Below are 24805 nucleotides of genomic sequence, written 5' to 3'. Positions count from 1 at the left end.
CAACAAAAAAAAAGAGAAAAAAAACATATTTTTGTTCAACTTGACATAACATTTTTCATAAAAATTTAATACAAACATTAAATTTACAAATATATATATATATAAAAACAATTCACAATCACATATAAATTTTTATCATTTCGGATGTTAAATATTTCGATTCGCTATATTCCTCAAGTAAGGTTAAAATTTACTAGTCCAGAGCAAGAAATTCAGGATCAAAGTTGTTGGTGTTGCTGTTGCTGTTGTTGCAATTGTTGCTATTGGTGCATTCACATTCAATTTATCAATGAATCAGCTATGAACAATCTTACTATTCATTCGGCTAGTGGTTGCCTGATTCATATACGTGGGACTGCTACATTCGGTGTGGTTTGTGTTTGCATTGCGTTGGGTATCGAATTTAGATTTATTCACACCCGCACCTTTACAATGAAACTCGACCGCATCAATATCATTTGTACTTTTAATAAAAAATTCGTTTCCATTCATTGGACCATTGGGTTCGTAGACGACCTTCTTAATAGCCCTAGTGTGGACATCCAAATCATCATCCGTATTATCTTCCGTATCGTCGCCGTCGTCACCCACATTGAATATAAATCTAGCTTCATTGCTCGGATCGCTTTTCCGACCACCCGATTTGCTTATTATTTTCCTATACCGAACCGAATTCCTCGATACATGATTACTATTGCGCTGCAAGTGAATAAAGAAAATAGTCGGAGTCAGATTTGGTTGTACAGAGACTGGCAGAGGAAACGAAAATTGTTTACCTGTAGAACGGCAAATATTATGGAGAATATCGTTATGATTAACAAACAGATGGCAACCGCAATTGCTGTGATCGCAGTCAGTGGTGAGTCGAGACGCAAGGCAAATGAGCCACTGTTGCCCTCATCGTTAATTGCTGCTCGATCCATGTTTCTAAAAATACTGTCGGATCCCACCACAGTGCGGCGCTTGCCAGCTGTTGAGACAGTCTTACATTCACCTGAAATGCAAATGTAAGTACAGCTGTTAAAGCAACCAAAACACATTTGATTAATAATGTTTACCTGTGTCTTTGTCGCAATGACAACAGTTTTCAGATCCAGTTTCATTATCGCCAGCGCTTTTATTCTGACAGCACGGCACACATTGGCTATTCAATTGATCCAAATGAAGCGGAGGAGCGCATGCCTTACACGAGTACTGACCGGGGCCAAAACACGAACGGCACGATTCGTGGCAGCTCTTGCACGTCTGTGTTGTTGTATCATAGTACTGGGAACTTAAGCATTCCATGCAAAGGCCGCCATCGAGCATAAAGTGTGTGGGGCACGATGAGCACGCCAGTGGACCAGCACCTATAATATACATGCATTTCGATTATAATTCGTCCTTAAACATGAGCATGGCACAACCAACCGTTGCAGGTCTTGCAATAGTGATGACATTTCTGACAGCCGAAATCCGATTTGTAAAATCCCTCGGGGCATTCCGGATGGCATTCGCCTGCTGCTAGCTGCCAGCCAGCCGGACAATGCACGCACTGATTACGACGCGGTCCGCTGCATGTGTGGCAACTGAGATAACACTTGGCACAGATACCGCGATCGCTGTAGTAACTGCATTAATGATGGATTACATGTGGTAAATATTTCATTAATTCTGTTGTATATTGTGTCAATTACCCATCGGCGCACGTTGTGCGACATTCGCCGTTCTGCAGTTCGAGTCCCTTGGAACAGTTGCTGCAATTGGTGCGGGATACGCACTGGGTGCAGGTATGTAAACATGGCGTACATACGCCTGTTTCCATGTAGAAACCATCTTGGCAGCCACTCACGCAGCTGCTCTGCTCTAGCAAGCGATTCTGATGACAAGACAGACAATTGGAAGACATTGGTCCGTTGCAGGTCTCGCAGGAGTCATGACATGGATTGCATTTGCCCTCACTTTGGCTATAGTACTCGGCTGCATTTAACAAGGAATATGAACGGGGTAAGAAACAACTTTACTAGTCGAAACACATTAAACCTACATTCAAAGCAGCTTTCACTGCCGGCTACAATGCATTTGTCCTTCTTGTTGAGCGTCCAATTGGGTAGACATTCCGTACAGATGCCATTGCTACTGCACGACTTGCAGCCCTCATGGCAAGGCAGGCACTCCAGTCGCTTTTTATCGGCATAGAAACCATCGGGGCAGTTGTTTAGGCATTTGTTCTGCCAGGCATAGCGGCTGGGGCGGCAAGTAATGCAATTATTTTCGGTAGCTCCGTTGCATGTAGCGCACGAGGAGTGACAGTAGGTGCATCTGCAAGTGATGCAAGAACAAATCTCAGAATAAATATCAAAATGACCAACAGTTGAGTCGTGCCGATCTTACTTGTTCTCCTCCGTTTCGAATGTGTTCAAGGGACAAGCTGAATAGCATTTGTTTTCATGCATAACGAGATGATGATCACAGCTGGTGCAATACTCGGGACGGTCTTGACACGATGCACAGTTCGGCTCACATGGCACACATGTCCTATTCTTCACATCTATAGAGAAGACAACAATATTAGCAACTGTTAGCGTTATTTAATGCAGCAGTTGCTGCCACTCACACCCACCTTCAAAGTAACCGTCGGGACAAACTTGCAGACAAACAGCGAGATCAGTAACATGCAAGTGTGCTGGCGCGCATGTCAGGCAACTGTCCGGTCCAGCTCCTGCGCACGTTTCGCAGGAATCATGGCATGGCCAGCATATGCCCACTTGATTTGGAAAAGAACGCGGCGGGCAGCGGCTAACGCAAGTGCTGCACATGCAAATGTTAGAAAATATCAAGCAATAAGTGGGCGATAAGAAAAAACTACATTTTGCATGCCGAAATTTCAATACTCTATCAGACTATTTGTGCTGAACGATAGCCTGGTTAAGAGCTAGGATGCTCAGCATTTGCAAATATCCATCCAAAAGCATATACAATTGATGGAGAAGTTAGTATAAATCCTTTTTGAATTTCACAAGTTGAAAATCTACATGTCTCAAACTGAGGAGCAGCCTCCGAGCAGACGGACTTAATAAGATCAAGTCTGATCAAGAATATATATATGCATACACCAGGTCCCTTTCTAATGGGAACATAACAGTTGCAGCATTATAACTTGAAATGTTAATCAATACAATTAAAAAGAGATCTGCAATTACATTAAGGCTAGGTTGACAATTTGTATAGTTCGCTTACTTATCCAAACGATAATGGCTGCATGCCACACACTGTGTGGGTCCACGGCCGTAGCAGCCAAGGGAATCGCACTCGGCATCACAGGAATATAATATGAGCTTGTTGTCTCCATTGGGCAGTGCGTTCGATAGCTGAGCCGATGTTGTGGTCGACACATTGTGTCCGTCTAACGTGGCAGTTGCCACCTCTGGACTGGAACCGGCGCTACTGAATATGTTTTGGTAGTTGAGATAGCTGGCAAAATTGTCCGTGTTAAAGTTGCCACCTTCGTTGGCCGGCTGGCCGATATTGGAGGCCGATGAGAATATAAACGGATTGTTCGCAATGGGACTGTTGCGTAGTTGCGTATTCAGCAGCTCCGATTTGAGTCGCATAGGTTGCGTTGAGGTGCCATAGAAGATCAGCTGCCATTTGGATAGAATGCCTGGCTGATTGACGCGACGACGACCGCCGTTGATCACCTGCAGTGTCCAACGACCCTCGGCCTTTTCGCCCCAGTAGTGTACACTGAGGAATGGCCAGTCATCAAAGTTGGATTTAACAATGTCACGCGGCCGCTCGAAAAGCAACGTACTCGTTGTGCCCATGGGCGAGGTAAGCAAAATACGCAGATTGCCGCGCGGAAAGAAACGTAATGTGATACGACACTGGACATGTTCCAAATAGCGCACCTCATTAATGGTGCCGGCGCAGCCATTTACGTCCATGTGCGTTGCCAGAGTGTAGCCGTAGGCACCTTCTATTTTACGATCCTCATTGTTCTCCCGCGATTTGCATATGTGCTGCGGCGGCACCGAATTCCACTGTTCAGCAAGGGCAACCATAGCACCCGCATCCATCAAACCGTAACCAAACTTATGGCTATACTTGCGCTTTACACCGTTCAGCGTCCAGCCGCTCTCCTTTTCGAGTGGGCCCGGTCGCGATGTGTACACCACCAAATATTGCATATCGCGCCATGTTATACCCGGATTGGCCTCAAGCGCCAGGGCGCATATACCGGCCGCTAGCGGCGCTGATGCCGATGTTCCAGTGTGCTCCACCGTGCAAATGTGGTCGGGACGCAGGCGTCCGTCCATGTCTACCGTGGCCACGCTCTTGTCATGTCCCGGCGTTCCCGAGCTGTACGTTGTCGCCAGCGTTGAGGAACACTCTTCCAAATACCAGGGCTTAAAGCTGAAATGTAAAATGTGGATAAGTCAAAATGTGGATAGCCATTCGAGCTTGTATAATGCATGACCCCTTACCCAGCTTGCGTGGCACTCGATATGGAAAGCGTGAATATGGAATTGGTGTAACCATCGCAGTTACACGAGTCGGTATAACGGCCACCGTTGCCAGAGGCCCACACAAAAATGGAGCCCTTGCCTTGACGGCCGCTGGTTACACCATAGATAAAGGCACGACGTGCTAATGGACCGGGCCCATCGACCGTGGAGCCGTCATCCTCTGGGCCCCAAGATGCACTATATATGTCGATATGCGATGGATTCAAACTCAAAGCCTGCGCCTCAACCACATCATTGACTTTGCCATCCAACATGCGAACGCCTGCAAACCAAGATATTAATGTATCCATATGCATAGATATTACAACGACGATGTGCGATTAAGAATGTAAGCTTACGTACGTACAAGATCTCTGCCACTTCTCTAACCGCTGAGAGCATTGAAGAATACAACTATGATCATTATAATATGGTCAGGAAGGACCGATAAGGCTATGTCCGCCTGTCTGTTACTATGCGAACTAGTCTCTCAGTTTTTCAAGATATTTTAACCAAACTAGGCTGTGTCGGGCAACACTGCCGCGTGTCGAAGACAGTGATTCCTTCGTTTTATTATTATTGCTATTAGTTAATATTTCTGTTTTTCTTAATATGACCGTCAACCTAACTTTTAAATAGAAGTGGCTACTGAGCCCAAGCCTGGAAAGCGATCCTGGTCACTAGTTGTTTAGTTAATTTGGAAACTATGTCGTTCAGATCATCTGCACAATTTCTATATAAACCAATCCCAGATATCTTTTGTAGCGACTATATTCCCTACTCGTGCTGTCCAAGGTAATACCAATTGCTGCTAACTATGCTTACCACCAATGCTGGCATTATATGCCACACCCACACCGCAGTAGTTGTTAAAGGCGACCGCAGCCACTTCTCCAGCGCATCTTGTGCCGTGTTTATTGTCACCGTTGTCCTGCGGCGTTGGATCTGAATCGTTGCCATTAATATCAAAGGAAGCATCTGGATCCTAAGAAATTAAATTTAATTATTAAATAAATTAGAATAGTTTAAGTACACGTTTTGCACTTACATAATTTTGAGCCAGATCCGGATGGTTGGTTTGAATTCCGTCATCTAGAATGGACACAACAACACCTTTGCCAGTATAGCCCTTCTGCCAGGCAGGACCAATATTCATGTCAAGGCCATCCTTAGCTCCGCCATTCTATAAAAGAATTCATCATTAAAATACATATGTATTAACTTTTAGCTAATTGTTTTCAAAGTGGTTGTCAAAGCGTCAAGTGAAGGACTCAATGATCAATGGATGCGCTTCCTACTTGATCTCGCCTCGGGTTAGACAATGTGTATATGTGTGTGTAATGCATATGTTCACATCGATGCCCATGCGCTAAATGAATTGCATTTGATCAACATTTTAATTGAACGAACAACCCATTGAGAAAGAGGAAGAGATTTGTGCAAAAGTATTTAACAGGCAGAACGTGACATTTCTGACTCAGCACCAAAAGCCGTCCACCTTTCCGTCCATATGAACTTGTCCTTCTGGGCGGCCATAAGAACTGCACATGGATATTTTCAATGCAAGTCCTCCTTGTGCTCGCGCAGGTTAAGAAACAAGGCGCGGGTTTATTAGAATTTTATGCAAGTATTTCAAAGAATTTACTTTGATTTTCTTGAAATGCTTGGCACAACACATGCATAAATTTTGATCAAATGCAAACAGCATTGGCGGTTTAGCCGCACATGGGATATCGATAATGCACATACAGATAAGATGAAAGACGGCATGATTACATACTTTACTCACCAAATACCACTGTTCCTTAAACAACGGATCGGAGAATATGAGGTGTGAGGTGACGTCGCGGTACTCGAGGCGCGGCGAATGGGTTCCCACCAGCGATGATGTTAGCACAGGGTCTGGGGAATATGAAAAATGCGTATTCGTATGCGGATCGATAAGGTAGTCATTAGTCTGGCGCAAAATATTGTACGGACTGTAGGTGGGTATGTCTTGATAGGGGCCATCCCGTTTTCGGCGGATCTTCTCGTGTTGCTGCTGCAGCCATTTAACCTGGAAAAAAAAAGCAAAGCAAACGTCAATCAAGCGGGTAATTAACCAAAAACCAAAACATTGAAGGTCAGACAACATAAATCAAGGTGTCCGCTGGCTATCCACTCACCTCGAACTCCGACTTTAAGGCACTGTGATGTTTGCGACTCGAACGAAGCGAACGCTTTGACACACGATGATGCTGAAACAGATAATAGTCGTCAAGGGCGCCAATCTGTGAATGATAACAATGTTAACAATTATGAGTGCAAATGCATGTACAACAACTCCATACCAATTAATTCAATTGATGTGAATGTATTTTTTTCTTTTTTTTCAACCCTTGCAGAGATAACAACTAAAATGAACTGTCTGCAAAGAAGTCGCACACTATTCATAGAGAACGTACTTGAGTCTAAGTCGGACAGATCTAGTTATATATATCATATATGTAGCTTCTATAGTTGGTTGGGATTTTGATATGATGCCCATCCCATATGATTAACAACGGACTTCTAAATCATATACATTCGATAGGAACTATATTCAACAAATATACACTGTTGTGGATCTTTGTCTGCAAGGGTATTTAAACTTCGGCTTACCGAATTGAACGGTTTCTTTCATTTTCATATTCATTTATAATTATTTGGTTGTTTTTTTTTTTTTGGTTTTGATTATTGTTCATGTACCTGTCCCTTATTGGTGAAGCCGTACTTGCCAGCTATGCTATCTGCCACATATTTGCCAGCAGGTATATGCACGGCAAACTCATTTGTATAGATGGGATCGTCGGGTATGCTATACGCACCAAATATATCAATATCGTCTAAATGATGCTTCTCAGTCTGTTCAACGTTCTTCTCCGTTTGCTTCTTCGCACTGGCGTTGTTGGTGTTATTGTTGTGAGTATTACTAGCCTCGGAGTCAGTCTCAGCGATGATCAGGGCTGGGTGTTTACTTTTACGATTCCCAGTTAGTTCTGTTTTACTGTATTGTTGATATTTCGAGTAGTTGTTGATTGGGTAGAATTCACTGGCGCTCTCGTTAATACGGAGTATTCCAGCAGAATGTTGAGTTTTGCTTACGCTTTCAATATTGTTATTATTATAATAATTATTAATAGAATTATTTGTAATATTATTATGAAAAGCAGCACTAGTATTTCTTAGACTTAAAATTGCTAAAACTAATACAAAATATATACAGCTTGTTGCCATTCGATTACATTTGCGTAAGTAGATTCTTCTATTGAGTTTTACATATGGATGGCATCTGCTGGCCGTCCCTTTGCCCGGCTTTTTAGAGCAGATGTTGATAGACAATTGATTGGGTAACGTTGATCTCGATGTTGCCGATGATCTATCTGCTTCTGTGTCTGCTTCTGCTTCTGCTTCTGTTTCTGGTCGCAGGTTGTTGTTGTCGTTGGCGCAATCAGTACACGTACGCTCCACAATAAATGGTAATTCGACGGTTCTTTTGCCAATGCCTATATCAAGCATATTTAACTCTGTTCGGCTCTGTATTTATTTGTATTTTTTATGGAGACAGCTTCCCGGAATCTCCTGCAGGGCCTTCCTATTCTGTGTGTAGGTGTGTGTGTGTGCCTGTCCTCCAGATTTCATGTATCTTCATAGGTATAACTGCCTTTCTGGATTATCTGCATTAATCAATAGATACATATATTATTATTATAATTACTATTATTAGTCATCATGCGGTCTGCTTGGGCCGTTTTCCATTTAAAGTTAAACGATCGCACCTTCACCTGACCCCCACCCCCTGATTGAAGATCTTTTTACCGCTTTTAGTTGTTAAAAAATAAAATTAAATAAACAACAAAACCAATATCAGTCGCCGGAAACGTGATTCACGCTCCAACACACACACACACGCACACTCAAGCAAACGGTTTTACATAGAGTATCATGGCTTTTGGCCTCTTAGATTTGATTTGTCGAGAACACTTTTTATTTATTCAATTCTTCTGAGAGCAGCATTCGTTAACGTTTTCGTGTCAGTCAATTTCGAATATAATTACAACCAACAATGTACACTAAGAACACATATTCAATTCCATTTAAGTGATTCCCCAGCTCGTGATCTGTAAATGCATACAGATAAATAACACATACAAATGTATGTACATATTTGCATGTGCGTGTGTGTGTGTGTGTGTGTGTGGTGCTTCCCAATTGAAAGCCGTATGTAAACAAGATAAAAAATATTCGAATACGACTTTAACTATTTGAACGTATATCTACATATATTATTCATTGTTTGTTTGTTTTTTTTTTTTTCACCATTTTAACAGATAAATTCCCACTTAATGCAATAATGATCCTCACACATATATGTATGTATGTATATGCATGAATGTGGGTACATATGTAAATTCCGTATTATTCTTCTTTTATGAAGAAAAAAAAAAAAAAGAGTCAAGCTGAAGCCAGGTACATTACGTACATATACGATTAAATACGTCCAGGCATGTAATACGTGCTTGATTTATTTCAATTTTGAATAAAAATACGTTTTCTTAATATTGATTATTTGATTTTCTGGGGTGTCAACATTATGCTTTATGCATGTACACATACATACATATGCAGGCACGTTTGAATGCACACATGTATGTGTGCATGTATGCGCATGCATTATGATGTATCGCAATTGAAACAAGTATGTACTTTGTGCATGCATATATGCATATAAACAATTATGGGAATAAACCATATTACATATTGATTCCGATTCCGGTTTCTATTTCACTGTGCCATTCGTTTATACAGCAACAAATCATGAATATATACATGGGTATGTATGCATGTGCTAATAGTTCAAAACATGCTCATGTATTTGTTTTCTTTTATTATAAATTCACACACGTTCATTTTTGCCAGCACTTAATCACTGATTTTTTTTTTTTTTTTACTGACATATGTACAGTAAAATATATCGCACTAAAAAATAAAAAAATGAATAAATCAAGTTGCAATAGCATTATGGATACATATGTATGTATGTAAGTGTGGGTGAATCGTGCACAGTGTGTACATACATACAAACGTACCTATGTATATGAACAACTCCTAATTATATGTATGTAAGCGCGTAATAGTTGGCACTGCATTTGGCTGTATGTATGTACATGCATATATATGTATTTGCACCATTAAGTATATACACATTTATGTATAGCATACATACATCGCTTTTTCACAGAGACATCCGCATGTGTATGCAACAAACAATGTAACATAAATGCATTCATACATATTATATATGCATGTATGTGTGAGTTTATGTTGCAGTCACTTTGTTAAATGTCTTTTTATTTAACCAAAAGTAGTTTATCAACACCACTGAAGGAGAACGTGCTTACCATGAGGAACTAACCGAACGGAACGGAACGGAGCGGACCGACCGAACGAACAAACGACGCAACCTCGACTGCGCTCCAGCTTAAACTGAACTTTATTTTGAAGTTAATACATATGTACATCGATACGTTCATGAGTATGAAACGTACCTACATACATACATTCGCATAGCGTTGACTATCTCTGCTCACTCGACTCGACTTGAGCTAGTGGTAGTACGTAAGTACGTATATATGTACATATGTATGTATGTATGTATGTACGGCTGTTCGTGCGTTAATACTCATGAAAGCACAGCTTTGAGCTTTCAAAACAAAATAAAATGCAAAACATAACACGCAACCGTGCTGTAACAAAATCCAAACTAATTAGTATTACGTATGTACATATTTTTCAATACATGTGCACTTATAAATATACATACATATATGCATGTATGAAGGTACATATATACTAACAAATATAAGACATGTTTCGTATGCAGCTCAAAGCCAACTTACCTATACACATGCATATGAAGATGTGCGCACACATACGTATGCGTATGCCTCTATCTCTCTCAGAGCTGACATTCAAAGAGGTAGCGTCTGCTAAGCAAGGTTTTTTTTTTTTTTTACTGGCCAAACAAGATACACGTTAGCGAATTGTGTTTTTTTGTTTGCCAAATGTACACAAATAAATATTAATAACTTTAAACACTTATTTTTTTATGGATGTATATTGTACAATCGTTAATAAATGAACATTTAGCATTTGTGGGTGCATGCACGCAGGTTTGAGGTGGCGGTGCACAGGGTGACAGGGTGACACAAAATTCATACATAGCTTGTCCTTGTTCCAAAGTGGTTCATCCTGTGCACAGCTGATTTGATGTTGCGCATCCGATTGTTATCGAATGAATGTTATGAGCTGACCCATAGCGGTTGCTACTGATAAGACATCCATGTTATGCATATTTGGCACATTATTTATATAATATTTTATGTATGGAAACCATCTCAAATTGTTGTTTCATTTTGTTACCTGCTGCCGTTAATATCAGTCACGGCCAAAGCGCGCACGCCCGCAAAAACAGGCGTAAATAGATACATACATACATATGTATGTATGCATGCGCTCAGAGAGCATCTCGTTTCACGCTCATTCTCCTCTACGAGCATCGAACGATGAAACTAAAGAAAAAAAAAACAATTAAAGCGGTAGTGCGGTTTAAACTAAGCACAGCACAGCACACCATCGCAATGTACATACATACATATATGCATGTTTTTTTTCTTCTGCATATGTATGTGTATGTGTACGTATTACATGTGTAGGAGAGAGAGAGAGAGCAGTGCAGATAGTTCGGCGTGATTGAATTGCGTCACATTTGCGATCAGTTTGAGTTTCCTTTTGTGGCCAGCATCCATTGACGGCGCCGGTAGCAATTGAAATACGGTTTTGTTTATGGGGTCTGTGTGCCAGTTTCATCAATCCGCTTCCGTCGTCTCGAAATTCGCAACTTGGCTTGGGGAATCTTGCGGGTTTGGGTTTGGGTTTGGGTTCCTGAAAAGCGTGGCCCATGGGTAGAAAACCATTTATTGCAAACATGAGTATTTTTGGGTTATTCAGAGTTTTATTTTCAATGTATGAAGGATTCAATAATTTTATGCTTGCATCAGCAAATATGAAACTTAAAATGTCCACTAAGGCGCATTGCTTCCCGTCTGTTGTCCTGGCTAACCTCGCTGATCCAAGCAAACTGCCCACGTTTTTCAGTTCCTGTAAACATAGAAATCAATAGAATCAGCCAATTCCAAGAATCTTAGTACAACATATATATATATAGAATCGCGCACAAACATTTGGCGACGTTCTGACCAAACAGAATTTGCATATCTTTCGAAATACTTCTCATAGAGAACAGATCGTGTGTTGAAAGGGATAGTGACGGAAAGGATAGATAGTATCAATTAGAAAGACAAAGACAAAAATAGAAGAAGAAAAACGACTACGAAACCCGTTTATTTTTTAGGATTGGGCTTACTTTCCATCAAAAATATGCAAAAGTATGGTAAAAAATTAAAGTTGAATGCGATTGTGGACTGTTAAACTATAAAGATATCAAAAGGAAGCGTATGGAGCATTATATTTTTGCCATTTTCCAAAGACAATTAACACAATGCAGAGCAGCGGCCAGTAATTACAATGGAGTTTTAAAGCACATACGAAGGGTTCCTCCATCCAAAAGAACTTTATTTTCAAAACCCCAGCTCAGATGTGTGTGTGTGTGTGTGTGTGTGTAGAGGTGCAAGGCAAATAACGATTAGTTTTGGGATTATACAAATCTGGGAATAGATGGTTCAGTCACCATAATGGGTTATAATATACTTGCTTTGCATATATCGTGATAGTTTGTGTTGATGTAGAAGATAAGGTTGCCAAATTCCGAATTGTTTGTAGCTCCGAAATCCAGAATTTACAAATAGACGATCACACAATAATTGTAATTGATATTTTAAGTATATAATTCACGAATTCTAATTAATAAACGATATATTTTAACGTTTTCCCCAATCGTCATACGTTGTTATGAGAATTTGTAGAGGAATCATCAGCTTAAAAATCAATCAGTCATTTTTTTTCTTCTCAATATGCTGCATAATTCACAAGTAGAGACGAAATCAGGTACGCAACTGTAATTCAAATTAGGTGAACTATATATAACTCTCTCTCTATATATATATATAGGGAGGTTACCAAAAGTAGATGCTTGAATGTATATGGAAAGTGACTTGAGAGGAGCTGGAGAAATTGATAGGTGATATATGTAGCTTTATAAACACCTCAATGATAACGCAGATTGTTTTTCTTTTCTACATGGAGTTTAAGTAGAAATTCAATTACTTGGAACCTAGAACTGCAATATTTTAATTATCGTGAGTGCGCGAGTTACGCGACAAACATCTGCAAAAAGAAAGCTACGTTTTGAGCAGGAAGGAAATTGAGATGTTCGGCATGCCGAAAATTTAATACCCTTGCAGACTTAAAACAAACTTTCGGTAATGATGTGAAAAGACGAGCTCAAATGCTTTATGCTTAATGAAACTGGAGGATTTTCGCTTTAAGGAAAAAAAAACAGATATCTGATATTCAAGCCGATCTTTAAGATACTTAATGTGCTGCTTGTTAAAAGCGGCAAGAAACTTATTTTCAGATGTTCGGTCCACAGCTCGAACAAATACCTCGGTTCGGTTCCACATGTGAATCGAGTCTTTTTTATGTTTGTCAATAACTATTTGATTTACTTATCGAATCCAAATTGATTCCACATATTCGAAACACAATTAACATTCAGGCAATTAACCATTATTAAAAAAAAAATGTTTTCTTCAGACTTGGTTTCGGCTCTTCTTTATTCATTCACGAATACCGCTTGAAGTTTGTTGTATTCAAATTCAGCACGCTTCAATTTTAAATACTCACTATTCATTCACAATATACTCGGACGGTTCTGTACCCTGTCAAGTACTACTCAGACTCCTTATAATTTAAGCACAGTATTCAAATACAGAGAATAGACAGACAACAGAAATGAATACATATAAAGACTTGATGCATAAATACATATTCCTATGGGTTTCCAAATACTTCGAAAGACTCGCTGCAAGGGTAAACACGCACAAATAAATTCATTCAAACGTTTCTAGAGACACATGAACACATAATATATAACTCAGCAGTTCCGGTTAGGCCCGGCCCAGTGTTAATTTGTGGCACATCATAAGAATTGCGAACCGTACATACCTTTTGCTAGTCGATTATTGACTCCAGGTAATTAATATTTCTTTTTGCTGGGATGTGTACACCCCTTCCCTTCTCTGTTGTGGCGAACGCCTGTACAGCTGCACATCATAAGTAGTTAGAGAGAGAGAGAGAGCGTTAATGCCCCAGTTTTCTGTTGGAATACTTGCTCCAAACTTTATCGTTAAAAAGAAACTTACATTGTTGCATATATTCGTAATTTCCCAAACAAATGTTGTTTGCCCGTTAATTTTCTTGGCAACCCTCCCTCGCCCAACCCTCCACCCCTTCAATGCTCAAGTCCTTGTTTTCATGGCTCATATTAATAATATTATGAACATGAAAAACCTTTGAACTTATTAATCAATAAATCATGCCCATATTCCCAACCATAAATTGTTCCAAAAAGTCGATGGCGCTTTGCTGCCAGAGAAAATTTATGAAAGAATATTTCAGTTAATAAACATTTATTCTATTTAGAGAAAAATTACCATCGATTTGGTAAATTACCCGAATCAATTTACAGACTTTTCAAAACTAGCCCCCCAAAGAAAATATATGTACGTAAAGCATGTATCAACATAATTCGGATTATGTTATTATTTACTTATTGTTTTTAAGCACAAGGATCGCCAATTGCTGCGATTTAATAATAAACAAACAAAATATACGAAACATAATTGTAATAGAGATATCAAATCCACATTGGAATAAACCAGAAGACATAAAGAAAAGAAATTGGAGCCCCAGCCAAATCAAGATTATGCATCTTCAGATCTTACAGATATATATATATATATATATATATATACCTGTTAAGATCCAGAGTCCCGTTCCATACTCACCATAATTGATTGATGTACATAACATTGGAGAAGATTAGATTATCTATGTATATATACATCGCATATACTTATATTTTAGGTAAACATGATCAAGACATGAATGCATTTTATGTATAATACAAAGAGATAAAAAAAAAAAATGTACTAAAGAAATTATGCTTTACATATAGAAGCTACTCAAAAATGTTTCATATTCAAATGTTAGATTCTATGTACCGCGGGGGTGGTTAAAAATTGCCGCCCGGATAACAAAAGTATTTTAATATTGCTTTCCATTTATGGCAATGTTTTATCTTGCACTCTCGGTTTTACTTTTATGTATGATTCTTTATTATAAGGACTTGACGATGACATATTTGACAAATAATTAAATCAAATCATAAAAGTTTTGGGTGCATCAGTTGATTATAGATTAAGTATGTTCCATAAGTTTTCTTGTTTTGTTTTTCTCTCTTTTTGTTTGTATTGTTTTGCAATGAATAATTCACTAAAAATAAGTGAAACGTGTCGAGTGTACTACGTAAATCGATGCATTCTGTCGATTTACGTATTATCCATACTGGTCCATGCATTATATCGGCTGTCTAAAAACGACGTCGTCCCCATGGAACATTATTTCCGCCATTATTTCCACGTTGATTGCCGCCTTGGTTCATATTGTTAACCCCAAATTCAAAAGCAGCGAAGGAGTCCTATTCGAGCAAGGAAAGTACAATTGTTCAATTGATTTGTTACTGTTTTTGACTGAGTAGAGGAACCCAATTATAAACCAAAAATTAATAAAAATGCATACTTAAAAAAAGATAAAACGCCCCCCCCAAAATCTTGTTAAACCCGCCCGCATACCCGCATATGCCATATGGCACGCTCTCAGATATATATATCCAGGCGTACCACACGCAAATGTCGGGCTGCTAAAAAGGATAAACATTTTGCGATTGTCCAAAGCCATTTAAAAAACCCACCCACTTGCATATTAATAGATAATGTTACAAATGCGGTTTCCATGCTTGAAAGCTTGGCACATTATCAGAAAAATGTAAAGCAATTTGACTTTAGCGAGTCACGCATAGAAAACAATTATATATAATATATACATATATATATATGTATATATAAACATATCACATATTTAGTTACTGAATGGGATTATGCTAAATACTAAGTTATACTGTTGCGAGAGATTACGCTAAAGACTATTGCTAGTCTGCCAGTTGAGGCATATATAAGATATATAAGTCGAGCCCCATCCCCCATTGCAGTTGCCGCCCTTTGAATTTTGCTATCTACATGAGTGAGAACAGTCATTGAAATTATATAACCATAAATGAGCGACGGCACAATGTAACTTTTATGTTATATTAATAGGCACAGGCCGCGCATCTGGTTCATATGGGAGTCGACCATATGCCATATGCTATATATAGCAGCTCACAATACTATGTCCTGTACGTTTACATACCTGCTGCTGGTTATTTGCACCGGGTCCGGCATTGTTGCCAGCCATGGACGAGTTGTTATTACCTGAATGCAAATACGATAAATGAATGATTACAACACTTTGCGTCAAGTGTCTGAACTCAAGGATTTACCTCTGAACACTTCGAACGGGGAGTTGCTATTGCCTCCGAAGTTATCAAAGTTTGAATTGCCAACGCCGCCGCCGCCGCCACCACCGCCGCCGCCACCACCGTTGCCACCGCCGAAGCCTTCCTGTTGATCAAGCAGCGAGTTTAGCTGCTGGGCCTGCATGAATAATGTGTTCTCCTGCTGACGACGACGCATATCCTCCTCCTGGCGCACCATACGGCTCTGCATTTCGGTTTGATGACGACGCATGGTCTCCTCTTCGCGTTTGCGCATTTCCTCGGCCTGTTTCTCGCGCATTTCCCATTCCAATTTCTTGCGCTCATTATCAGATTCGCGTTTTCTTAATTCTAAAAGAGTATACGAGTATTAGCTGCCGAGTTAAGTGTGCTGGCTAAAGATTAGGGATATGATGAGACCAGTAACCAGGCACCATCCCGAACGCCGCCTTGCCGCGGCCCATAAAACATTTCATTTTAAATATCATGTATACAGAAATATATATATATATATATGTACATTGGTAAATATACAATTTGTTAAGATAATGAAGGATTCATGTGGGAATGTTATATCTAGCATACAGTCATCTTTCGTCATTTGATATACATATATACCCACAAATGCTTTCTACAATAACAAAATGCTTCATCAGATATATTACGTTTTTTTTTTTTTTTTTGTGTTTTAGAATCCACCCGCCCCGATACACAAGGCTAGTATAGCCATGTGGCACATATCCCTAGTAAATGGTACAAACCACATTTTTTCTATTGTTAAAACCAAAGAAATTCCATGACTTCCCAAAATTGTACAAAGTATTGGGATGGTACATTAAACCATATAGACAAATTATTAATTATACTGCACTAATTCTGTTCCGAACAGATAAATCTCTATTAAGCACAGGCCATAGCCACTGGCTAAATCAGCAAAACCACAACAACAACACACAAAAAAAAGCACGAGAAGCTACTTGTAAGTCCACCAGCAACAACTTGCACACATGAACGATTGTTCAGCTAAACATCTAATAATATATGGGTGTTCCAGAAAGTCTATTATGGACAAAATTCAACATACTCAAAAATATATATATATACATAAAATATATTCGCCGAATTTACAACTCTCTTAAGGGTTTTTTCAATCTTTACAATTACTGGCTAACAGACATCTAATGTGTGCGTTTCTCATGCTCCTGAAACCCTATTTTTCAACAGCCAATAAAAGAACTTAGAAAATATATAGATCAACTGACGGTAATTATGATGCTCCATATACTTGGATAGAAAATGTTATGAATAAAATTTGAAGTAAATGATTAACGCAAAATAAAACAAAAACCATAACGTCTATAATGGCTAGTGTAAAATATACTAATGATATTTCATTTAAAATCTTGGGCTCAAGTTAGAGATATGCGTTTTTATGCATCAATGTAGAAGCAAAGCACTTCGATGTATAATCCGTTACGGATTTATGTTGATTTTATTTTATTTTATTTTTTTTTGCATTCAACATGCTTTTTAAAAAGCGTCGCTTGATTTTGTTTTGTGCGTAGCCCTGGAGGAATTGCCCATATATAAACTTATAAAATATTAAAAAATATATGTATTATGCTTAAATGTGGTTGCGCTACATCATATTCGACATTGCAAGAACGCAAATAATGTAAACACAAATCGAAGGTAAGTATCGTGAATGTGATTACAAAAGATAATAATAATAGTTTAAATGATTGACATATCGATGGACTCAAATGTTTCCCATTCATTGATTGTCCGAATCGATATATGATTCAAATGTATTAAAAATCGAAATATTGCCGGTGTGGCAATGCGATTAAAAAGTGAAAAGCTGAGAAACTATCGGTATGAATTTAGCCGATAGTTGATTGTTGCAATTCACAGCTTGGGTATACTAAATATTCACAGAATGTAAACATAAACATAAAAATGTCAAAATGTATCGATCAACAACAATCGATTTATCGATAATCGATATATTCAGATAGTTTTTGACTAAGCAATTGCTTTTATCGTTTGTTTTCCCCCAACTTCATCACACCAATTATATGTAAATCTAAAAAGCCTTAACCAACTATGAATTTGGTTGCGCTTTGTGAGTCGAGTTAAAAGTAGAGAATAGTTAAGGATAAGGAACGAAATGGACCTAATCCGTTATTATCGTTTCTCAGTGTTTTGAAGGTGGATCCACTTTTTGGATGGGGAACCACAGTTGAATAGCAGTAGAGATTGTTTAAAAACTTCGGCTAGCCAGAAGTTAAATATGTATTTGATTTAGATACTCGTATTACCCTGTTATACTAACCTTGACGCAAAAGCTCTGTTTCTTGCTCATAGCGAGCATACTCCATCTGAGCATCAAGTTTTTCTTCTTCCATTTTGAGCTCACGCTTGAGAGCATCTTGCTTGCTTTTGAATAGATCATGCAACTGTTTCCACCTGGAGCCGTACTCGTGCTCAAATGAATTTAGATCGGCGAAACGGGGCCCAACACTGCGCTCCTGATTGAACTCTTGCAGCTTCTTATTGAGGGCCTTCTCGGGCAATCCGTCGTTGTCATCGTTAACCTCCATCGGTTCCACCAAGCACGGACGCAACGAGGCCGTTAAAAAGAAGCATTTCTCATTGCACAAGCGCAGACAGGCGCTGGCCGATGATTTTTTGGCAAACTCAACGGTGCCCTCGCCCAAATGCTTGCCACGATCGTCGACTGTAATGCTGGCCCGCTCAATGGGCCCAAATATTTCAAAGGACTTGTAGAGCAGCTCGTTGGACACGAACGGTGTCAGATTGCTAACACGCAAAATGGTTGCGTTGGGGGCGAAACGGACGCGAAGCTGGCGACCCTTACGCATTGAGCCGTCTAAGGCGCGCTTGGCCTTTTCGGCATTAATATGATAGTCAACCTTAAGGAATGTAAAGTTTTTTTCAAGATTGGAAAATATCTCGCCTATTTCACCGTACGGCTTAAACATTTCGCGCAACTCCTCATCGGTAATGTCATTGGTCAAATTGCCAACATAGAGACGATTGCGTCCAGAGAACTTGGTCTCCTGGGCGACTTCGATCGGTGGTAGCTCATGTGTGGGACCACTAATGCTGCGTAACCGTTGGGCTATAAAGAAGTCATCGCCACGCTGTGAATTGTTACCGCCGCCAGAGTTTTGTCCGCCGCCGCCACCACCACCACGCGATCCGCGATTCCTATCACGTCCGCCTCCTCCTCCTCCACCTCCACCTCCGCCGCCGCCGCCGCCACCACCACCTCCTCCTCCACCACCACCACCACCGCCGCCGCCGCCACCGCCGCGAGCCCTAAATGCTTGATTTTGAGCATGCGCATGAGCTTGAGCCTGGGCCTGAGCATGAGCCTGAGCTTGAGCTTGGGCCTGGGCATGAGCTTGGGCCTGCGCTTGAAGTTGTGCCTGGGCTTGGGCAGCTGAATTTGAATTGGATTGATTTGCATTGTTAGCTTCGTTAGATTTGTCATTGAGATTTCCTCCGTCCGCTTTTGGTGCATCTGTTGTGGACTTTTGCTATATATGTGTGTATTATATATATTCATGTGAGTATATAAAGAAAGAAATAAATGTGATTTACACTACGCAATTGTTTAACTACAGTACTCTATAACAACAAACAAGCCAAGTTGTTATTGGCAAACAAGTTCGCTTAAGTTTTAACAAGCACTTGCCTGCTGCAGTTCATCTATTATAATTTCTCTATGTTTAAGTGCGCGAAACAGCATATATATATATATACATATAAATATATATATATATGTATATATGGATATTTATGTTTTGAATAGCTTCCTCTCAACCCAACCAACAGCATTATTATGCCTTACAGATTTGAGAAATACCATTATTGGACATTTCGACAACTTCTGATGTTCAAACAAAATTTAAAATAAAAAAATAAAAACCAAATGCTACAGTAGAAATTAATTTGGTTACTATCACCTGCTAATCTTCTTCAACTGTATAAGCAGATATTCTAATAGATAAATATAGAACCTGTCGAATTTGTAAAGTTAACCCCGGAATCCGACTTAGTTTTGGAGTTAATACGCAAATTTGTAAGTCGCGGCGCGTTGTTATCAACTGCCGCTTTAAAAACTCGCTGAATTGTATGTAAAAAATGGCTGAAAATAGCTAAATAGCTTTTTTTCGAGCACAAATTAAATAACGTTCCTCGCACTTGCCATTGACATGCCGAGAAATAAGGTTTCAACTGTTTCCGGCCAACCTCCGAAAATGGCTAGAAAACTGCTGAATTGGCAACACTGGAGCAGCCGTACTTTAAGAAGTCTGGCAACATTGCGAAAATAAAACAACTGTTTTTTAAAGTTGCCTGTTCCACAACAAAATAATAGAATATTCAAAAACTTGTATTTCCATCGCATTTCAAATAAACAGGGCGTATTTTGAATGTGCAATTATTATCAGGAAATATGCGCAAACATTAACTTTTCGCATTGTAGATAACGGAAATGTATGTATGTTTGCACACATATATGTTTGGTTGCAACATGTGGCACCAATGTACCAAAGCTGGTATTGAATTTATAAATTTTTTTTTTTCACAAATCGTAATTTTCTTTTGCTTGTTTGAGCAAGTATTTTTATATTTGCTTTTATTTTTAAGAACATATACGTAAGATTTAATAAACCAGAAATGATATTCGTTAAAAGAATTCTTAAGAATTTAAAGACGTTTCTCGCATACAAGTCTACAATTTGTACTTTTAGCGAATGAGATTCAATTTTTCTAGCAATCTTTGGTGCAAGATGCCTTATCAGATGGCAATCGTGTGCATACAAACACTGAGCTTGCCAAACAGTTATATTTGAAGCTTTTCCCCGTTTAACGGAACCCCAAGCACAAATTGCGCACGAACATAGATTTTTGAAAGAACAGTTAGATCAAACATTAGGATGGGACCAAGTCATTGAAACGGTTGCAGTTTGCTAAACAAACTGTGCCCAATGATAATAATAAAAAGGTTAATGACATATGTATGATGTACATAGCAACATATACATTTACACATATGCATTTATTTATATATATATTAAAACGCCCACCCTTAACTCGTTAACAAAATTCTCAATATGGAGACCATCCATTTGCCGGTTGTATTAAAAAAAAAAAAAAAACAGACAAGCAAATAACGCGGCAAGCTAGCGAGACAACACAAGTTGCTTTAGCTCGAAAGCCATTGGTGCGAACGAGATGAATGATACAACACGAACATACTGTACGACGCAAACATACACTAGTGCACATAGGTTTGTGTATTATGCATGGCATACGTATGCCATGTGAATTGTGCAGAACACTCTTGTAGTACGCCGAACGCAAAGAAGAAATACAGAACTACATAGATATTGCTTTTTAATTGTGAATGCAAGATCTCATCTAGGCAACCCAGAAATACACAAGTACATACATGTATGTACATATGTGTATGCGTGTATGCATACCTTAATATTGTACAGAAAAAAAAAACAAACAAAGTAGAATATCCCAATTTGAAAGAATATGCATATGTATGTTAATATGCATCCATATATGTAGCTTTCAGCGAATATATGTAAGTAATACATTTCGTTCCCAATGACTTGTGTCATATTTTTAATTGAATTTCACACAGCATCGCAGCATAGCCTTTCGGCCGCCATTGTAATTGTATATGCTAGTACTTTTCGAGTGTACACACCACTCGCACAAATATACTGACACCAGCCTGAAGTTTTTTGTTTTTGTACATAATGCAAAAACACGATCGTCTAGGCCGTTTAATGAAATGGTATTAGAAAATTGCCGGCGGCAGTTATTAATCGAATTCAATGCAATTTCATTATTCTTTTATAACACATTGTGCATGTATGCGTAAATTTGCGTTCATATGTACTTACGTTTTGATTCTGATTTTGAAAATTCGACCTATTTTGATTGCCGCCACGATTGCGGTTGCGATTTCCACCTCCGCCAAATCCACCCTTGTTCGCGAAATTTTTATTTTGATTTTGGCCACCTCCACCGCCTCCGCCGCCGCCACCACCACCGACGACGCTACCTCCGCCACCATTCTGATTGTTCGGGCCAAAACGTTGCCGTTTTTCTGCTGGGCCACCGTCGGATGCACCTTCATTTTGCTTCTGTGGGCCGTGTTTGCCGATATTTTTATTCGGTTGATTATTAGCTCTTGCTTGGCGCTGTGGCAGCGGTGTTGAATTGCCAGAATTGTCCATTTTAACAGAATTTTCCATTACAAGATTGAAGTAAAATTGTTTTAAAAAAAAATCAATTACACAACCGTCCAGCCCCGTACAGAAACTGAAGCGTAATGAAATGACAATGATTGTGGGAACGAAACAGTTCTATATCTGTCAGGGTTGATTTTGTCGCATCGATCTATCGATATAAAATAGTGATGTGAAACGCATTCGAAATATTTTCCCTTTACGAAATGAAACCGATAGCTAGATAAAAATTTAAAAAACTTTAACTATATAGATCTTTAAACACTGAAACAGAAAGTTTCGTAATTGAATTAAGACTAAGCCAAAAAAATCAACCCAAAGAGAAATAAAACTAATTTAAATAAACTGCAGCTTAACTTGTTGAATATGGTACATTAATTTAGTTTAAACTCGGAGTTTATATACAAAAATTATTAATTTTGAATTTCGATGAATAAAAAATAATGGTTTTTGAAGTGGGATGTCCAGCACTCTTAGGCAATCTATATTTAAAAGAAAAACGCGTTAAGTAATAGGTGTATACTTTAAATAATAGTTTCGCTTACCAATTTCATAGAATCCCTTTTTAATGTATTTAAGAAACATTTCTATTGGAAAATTTAACAGCTTGCGGCGAAAACATTCCAGAGTTGCCAACGTAGCGCAAGTGAGCGCCTTCAACTGTAATCAAACAAAGATATTAGCTTGCAATTTTAAAAACTTAATAATAATAATCTGCTTACGGTTGCAAACACAACGTAGTAGACAAGAGTGGTCGGAAACAAGAACAATATTGCAGAAAAGAATATTGTTGCAAGGTATAGCTGGCGATTCATATAGTTATGAGCTTCGATTCTATCTAAAAACAAAAAACATAAAATAAATGTTTATGAAAATAAGAATGTTTTTATGTCCTACTTCTTAAGATATTATAGCGATTGCCTCGTACCACTTGCCATAACACCGTCAGTCCTTTAACTTCGACGTTATTCAATCTGAAAAAAGTAATTTGTTAAATTGATATTTAAATAACGTATATTTATACTTTGGCTAGCTCTTACACTTTGGTGTAGACGTAAAAACAATGAGCATGTAAGCCAACTATTGATATTAAATCGGCAAGCAATGCGATTTGATATGTAAATCCTAAACATCCAAATGCCCCGATGGCAAGGAAAACCTGCCGTACAATTGGTTCTATCAAATCTGAAACGAATTGAAAAAATAAAAATTATAACATTTTTAGCATAATAAATTGTCATCATTTATAATTGTTGCATACCCAAAAAGGTGGACCACAGTTCAATGTGATATTTAAAGCAATCAAGAAAAAAATTATTCAAATGTATGTTAAGCTTGAGGCCGATGGGACTACCCTCCAAAACCTTCAAAAGACTATATAGCTGATGTATAATAATCTGAAAAGAAAAGATGACTCTTCAGTGACAGAGCAGTTTGTCGTCTATAAAAACGTTGAGCTTACGTGGGAGATCTGAATAAGGAAATCGCCTGGATGAGAAACAAGCGTAAACAATACCAGCATCAAAATAATGCCCAATGCACGATCAATCATAATATTCGACAATCTGGAACTGAGAATAAAATATATTAATAAATAAATAAATTAAAATGAATGAAAAATGTTAACCAAATCTTACCCCTTTGTATAGATCGATTGCCATTCCTTATAATGTCTATAAATGACTGTGTGGGTTATTATACTATTTATAAATTTGTTGCCAACAATATATTGAAACATTTGCATTGGAATATTTGCAAGCAAACACAATGATTGACTCCCATAGAACCACAAATCATTCGATTTGCGGCACGTGTCTGGATTTGGCTGAACCAACTGGGCCAGCATATAGAAATCGCACTCATCATTAATTTGATTCTCCCTTGTCCAGTGGGCGAGAGTGTTGTTATCTTTGATAACTAAACTGCGTACTGTTTGTTTATCGTAAAGTATTAGTTTTACTTGGTTAAGATTTTCGGGCGTAACTCCGGTGAACATAAGCGAGACGTTCGGCGCATCATTGCTGTAAGTGAAGCATAAGACCACATCATGTGAACGGCAATAGTTGCTGTCCGCATAGGAATCACTGCACAAGATTGATCCCAAGAAACGCATTTTATTTGTGTCCGAGTCTAGTTTATTGTTGTCGGCATCTACCACATAATAAACAACGACATTGTCCTCGCTAATGTGTAGTTGGCCATATAGATTGCAGGCTCGCTTTAGATAAAAGTATTCAGTTGGTAGAAATATCTTTATGCTCATGGTTTTTAATAAAGTCGACAACAATTGACTTCATAATACAAAACAAAACAAAATGTATATATAAACATATGTAAATTTATACATGATATAGATATTTCGATAACAATTTACCATCAAGCCA

At 38.6% G+C, this 24805-nt stretch overlaps 3 protein-coding genes across 9 annotated transcripts; all 3 read right to left on the bottom strand.

Annotated features, from left to right (window-relative positions):
• Positions 1–28: 28 nt before the first annotated feature.
• On the bottom strand, positions 29–10668 carry Fur2 (furin-like protease 2). 5 transcript variants are annotated; one of them, XM_032440219.2, is made up of 17 exons: positions 9908–10020; positions 7215–8182; positions 6653–6757; positions 6468–6543; positions 6268–6389; positions 5536–5670; positions 5313–5472; positions 4467–4770; positions 3220–4395; positions 2603–2790; positions 2374–2530; positions 2027–2301; positions 1677–1959; positions 1411–1610; positions 1059–1349; positions 777–994; positions 29–699 (listed from the first exon to the last, which is right to left on the bottom strand). In XM_032440219.2, the coding sequence occupies exons 2-17, from the start codon at positions 8022–8024 to the stop codon at positions 295–297; spliced, it is 4905 nt and encodes a 1634-aa protein (XP_032296110.1). In that variant the 5' UTR covers positions 8025–8182; positions 9908–10020; the 3' UTR covers positions 29–294. The 5 variants fall into 5 exon arrangements, with proteins under 5 accessions (XP_032296110.1, XP_015026424.1, XP_032296109.1 ...); XM_015170938.3 differs by having other exon boundaries at positions 6277–6389; XM_032440218.2 differs by lacking the exon at positions 9908–10020 and adding an exon at positions 10406–10668 and having other exon boundaries at positions 6268–6543.
• Positions 10669–11099: 431 nt separating this feature from the next.
• nonA (no on or off transient A) lies at positions 11100–22516 on the bottom strand. Of its 2 annotated transcripts, none has more exons than XM_070209414.1 (5): positions 22074–22516; positions 18455–19685; positions 16126–16470; positions 15996–16057; positions 11100–11666 (listed from the first exon to the last, which is right to left on the bottom strand). In XM_070209414.1, exons 1-5 carry the CDS (start codon positions 22425–22427, stop codon positions 11115–11117), a joined length of 2544 nt encoding a protein of 847 aa, XP_070065515.1. In that variant the 5' UTR covers positions 22428–22516; the 3' UTR covers positions 11100–11114. The 2 variants fall into 2 exon arrangements, with proteins under 2 accessions (XP_070065515.1, XP_002055430.1); XM_002055394.4 differs by lacking the exon at positions 11100–11666 and adding an exon at positions 14701–15225 and having other exon boundaries at positions 22074–22513.
• A 246-nt stretch (positions 22517–22762) lies between these two features.
• PIG-Q (phosphatidylinositol glycan anchor biosynthesis class Q) lies at positions 22763–24769 on the bottom strand. Of its 2 annotated transcripts, XM_002055395.4 has the most exons (8): positions 24059–24768; positions 23884–23992; positions 23683–23818; positions 23462–23606; positions 23319–23395; positions 23144–23259; positions 22967–23081; positions 22763–22903 (listed from the first exon to the last, which is right to left on the bottom strand). In XM_002055395.4, the coding sequence occupies exons 1-8, from the start codon at positions 24682–24684 to the stop codon at positions 22806–22808; spliced, it is 1422 nt and encodes a 473-aa protein (XP_002055431.2). In that variant the 5' UTR covers positions 24685–24768; the 3' UTR covers positions 22763–22805. The 2 variants fall into 2 exon arrangements, 1 of the variants encoding a protein (XP_002055431.2); XR_011416781.1 differs by lacking the exon at positions 22763–22903 and having other exon boundaries at positions 23350–23395; positions 24059–24769.
• Between the last annotated feature and the right edge of the window lie 36 nt (positions 24770–24805).

This window comes from Drosophila virilis, chromosome X, assembly GCF_030788295.1.
Source record: "Drosophila virilis strain 15010-1051.87 chromosome X, Dvir_AGI_RSII-ME, whole genome shotgun sequence".
Classification (NCBI taxonomy): domain Eukaryota; kingdom Metazoa; phylum Arthropoda; class Insecta; order Diptera; family Drosophilidae; genus Drosophila; species Drosophila virilis.
Note: the sequence above shows the minus strand (reverse complement) of the source record. Positions and strands in the feature narration are given on the sequence as shown.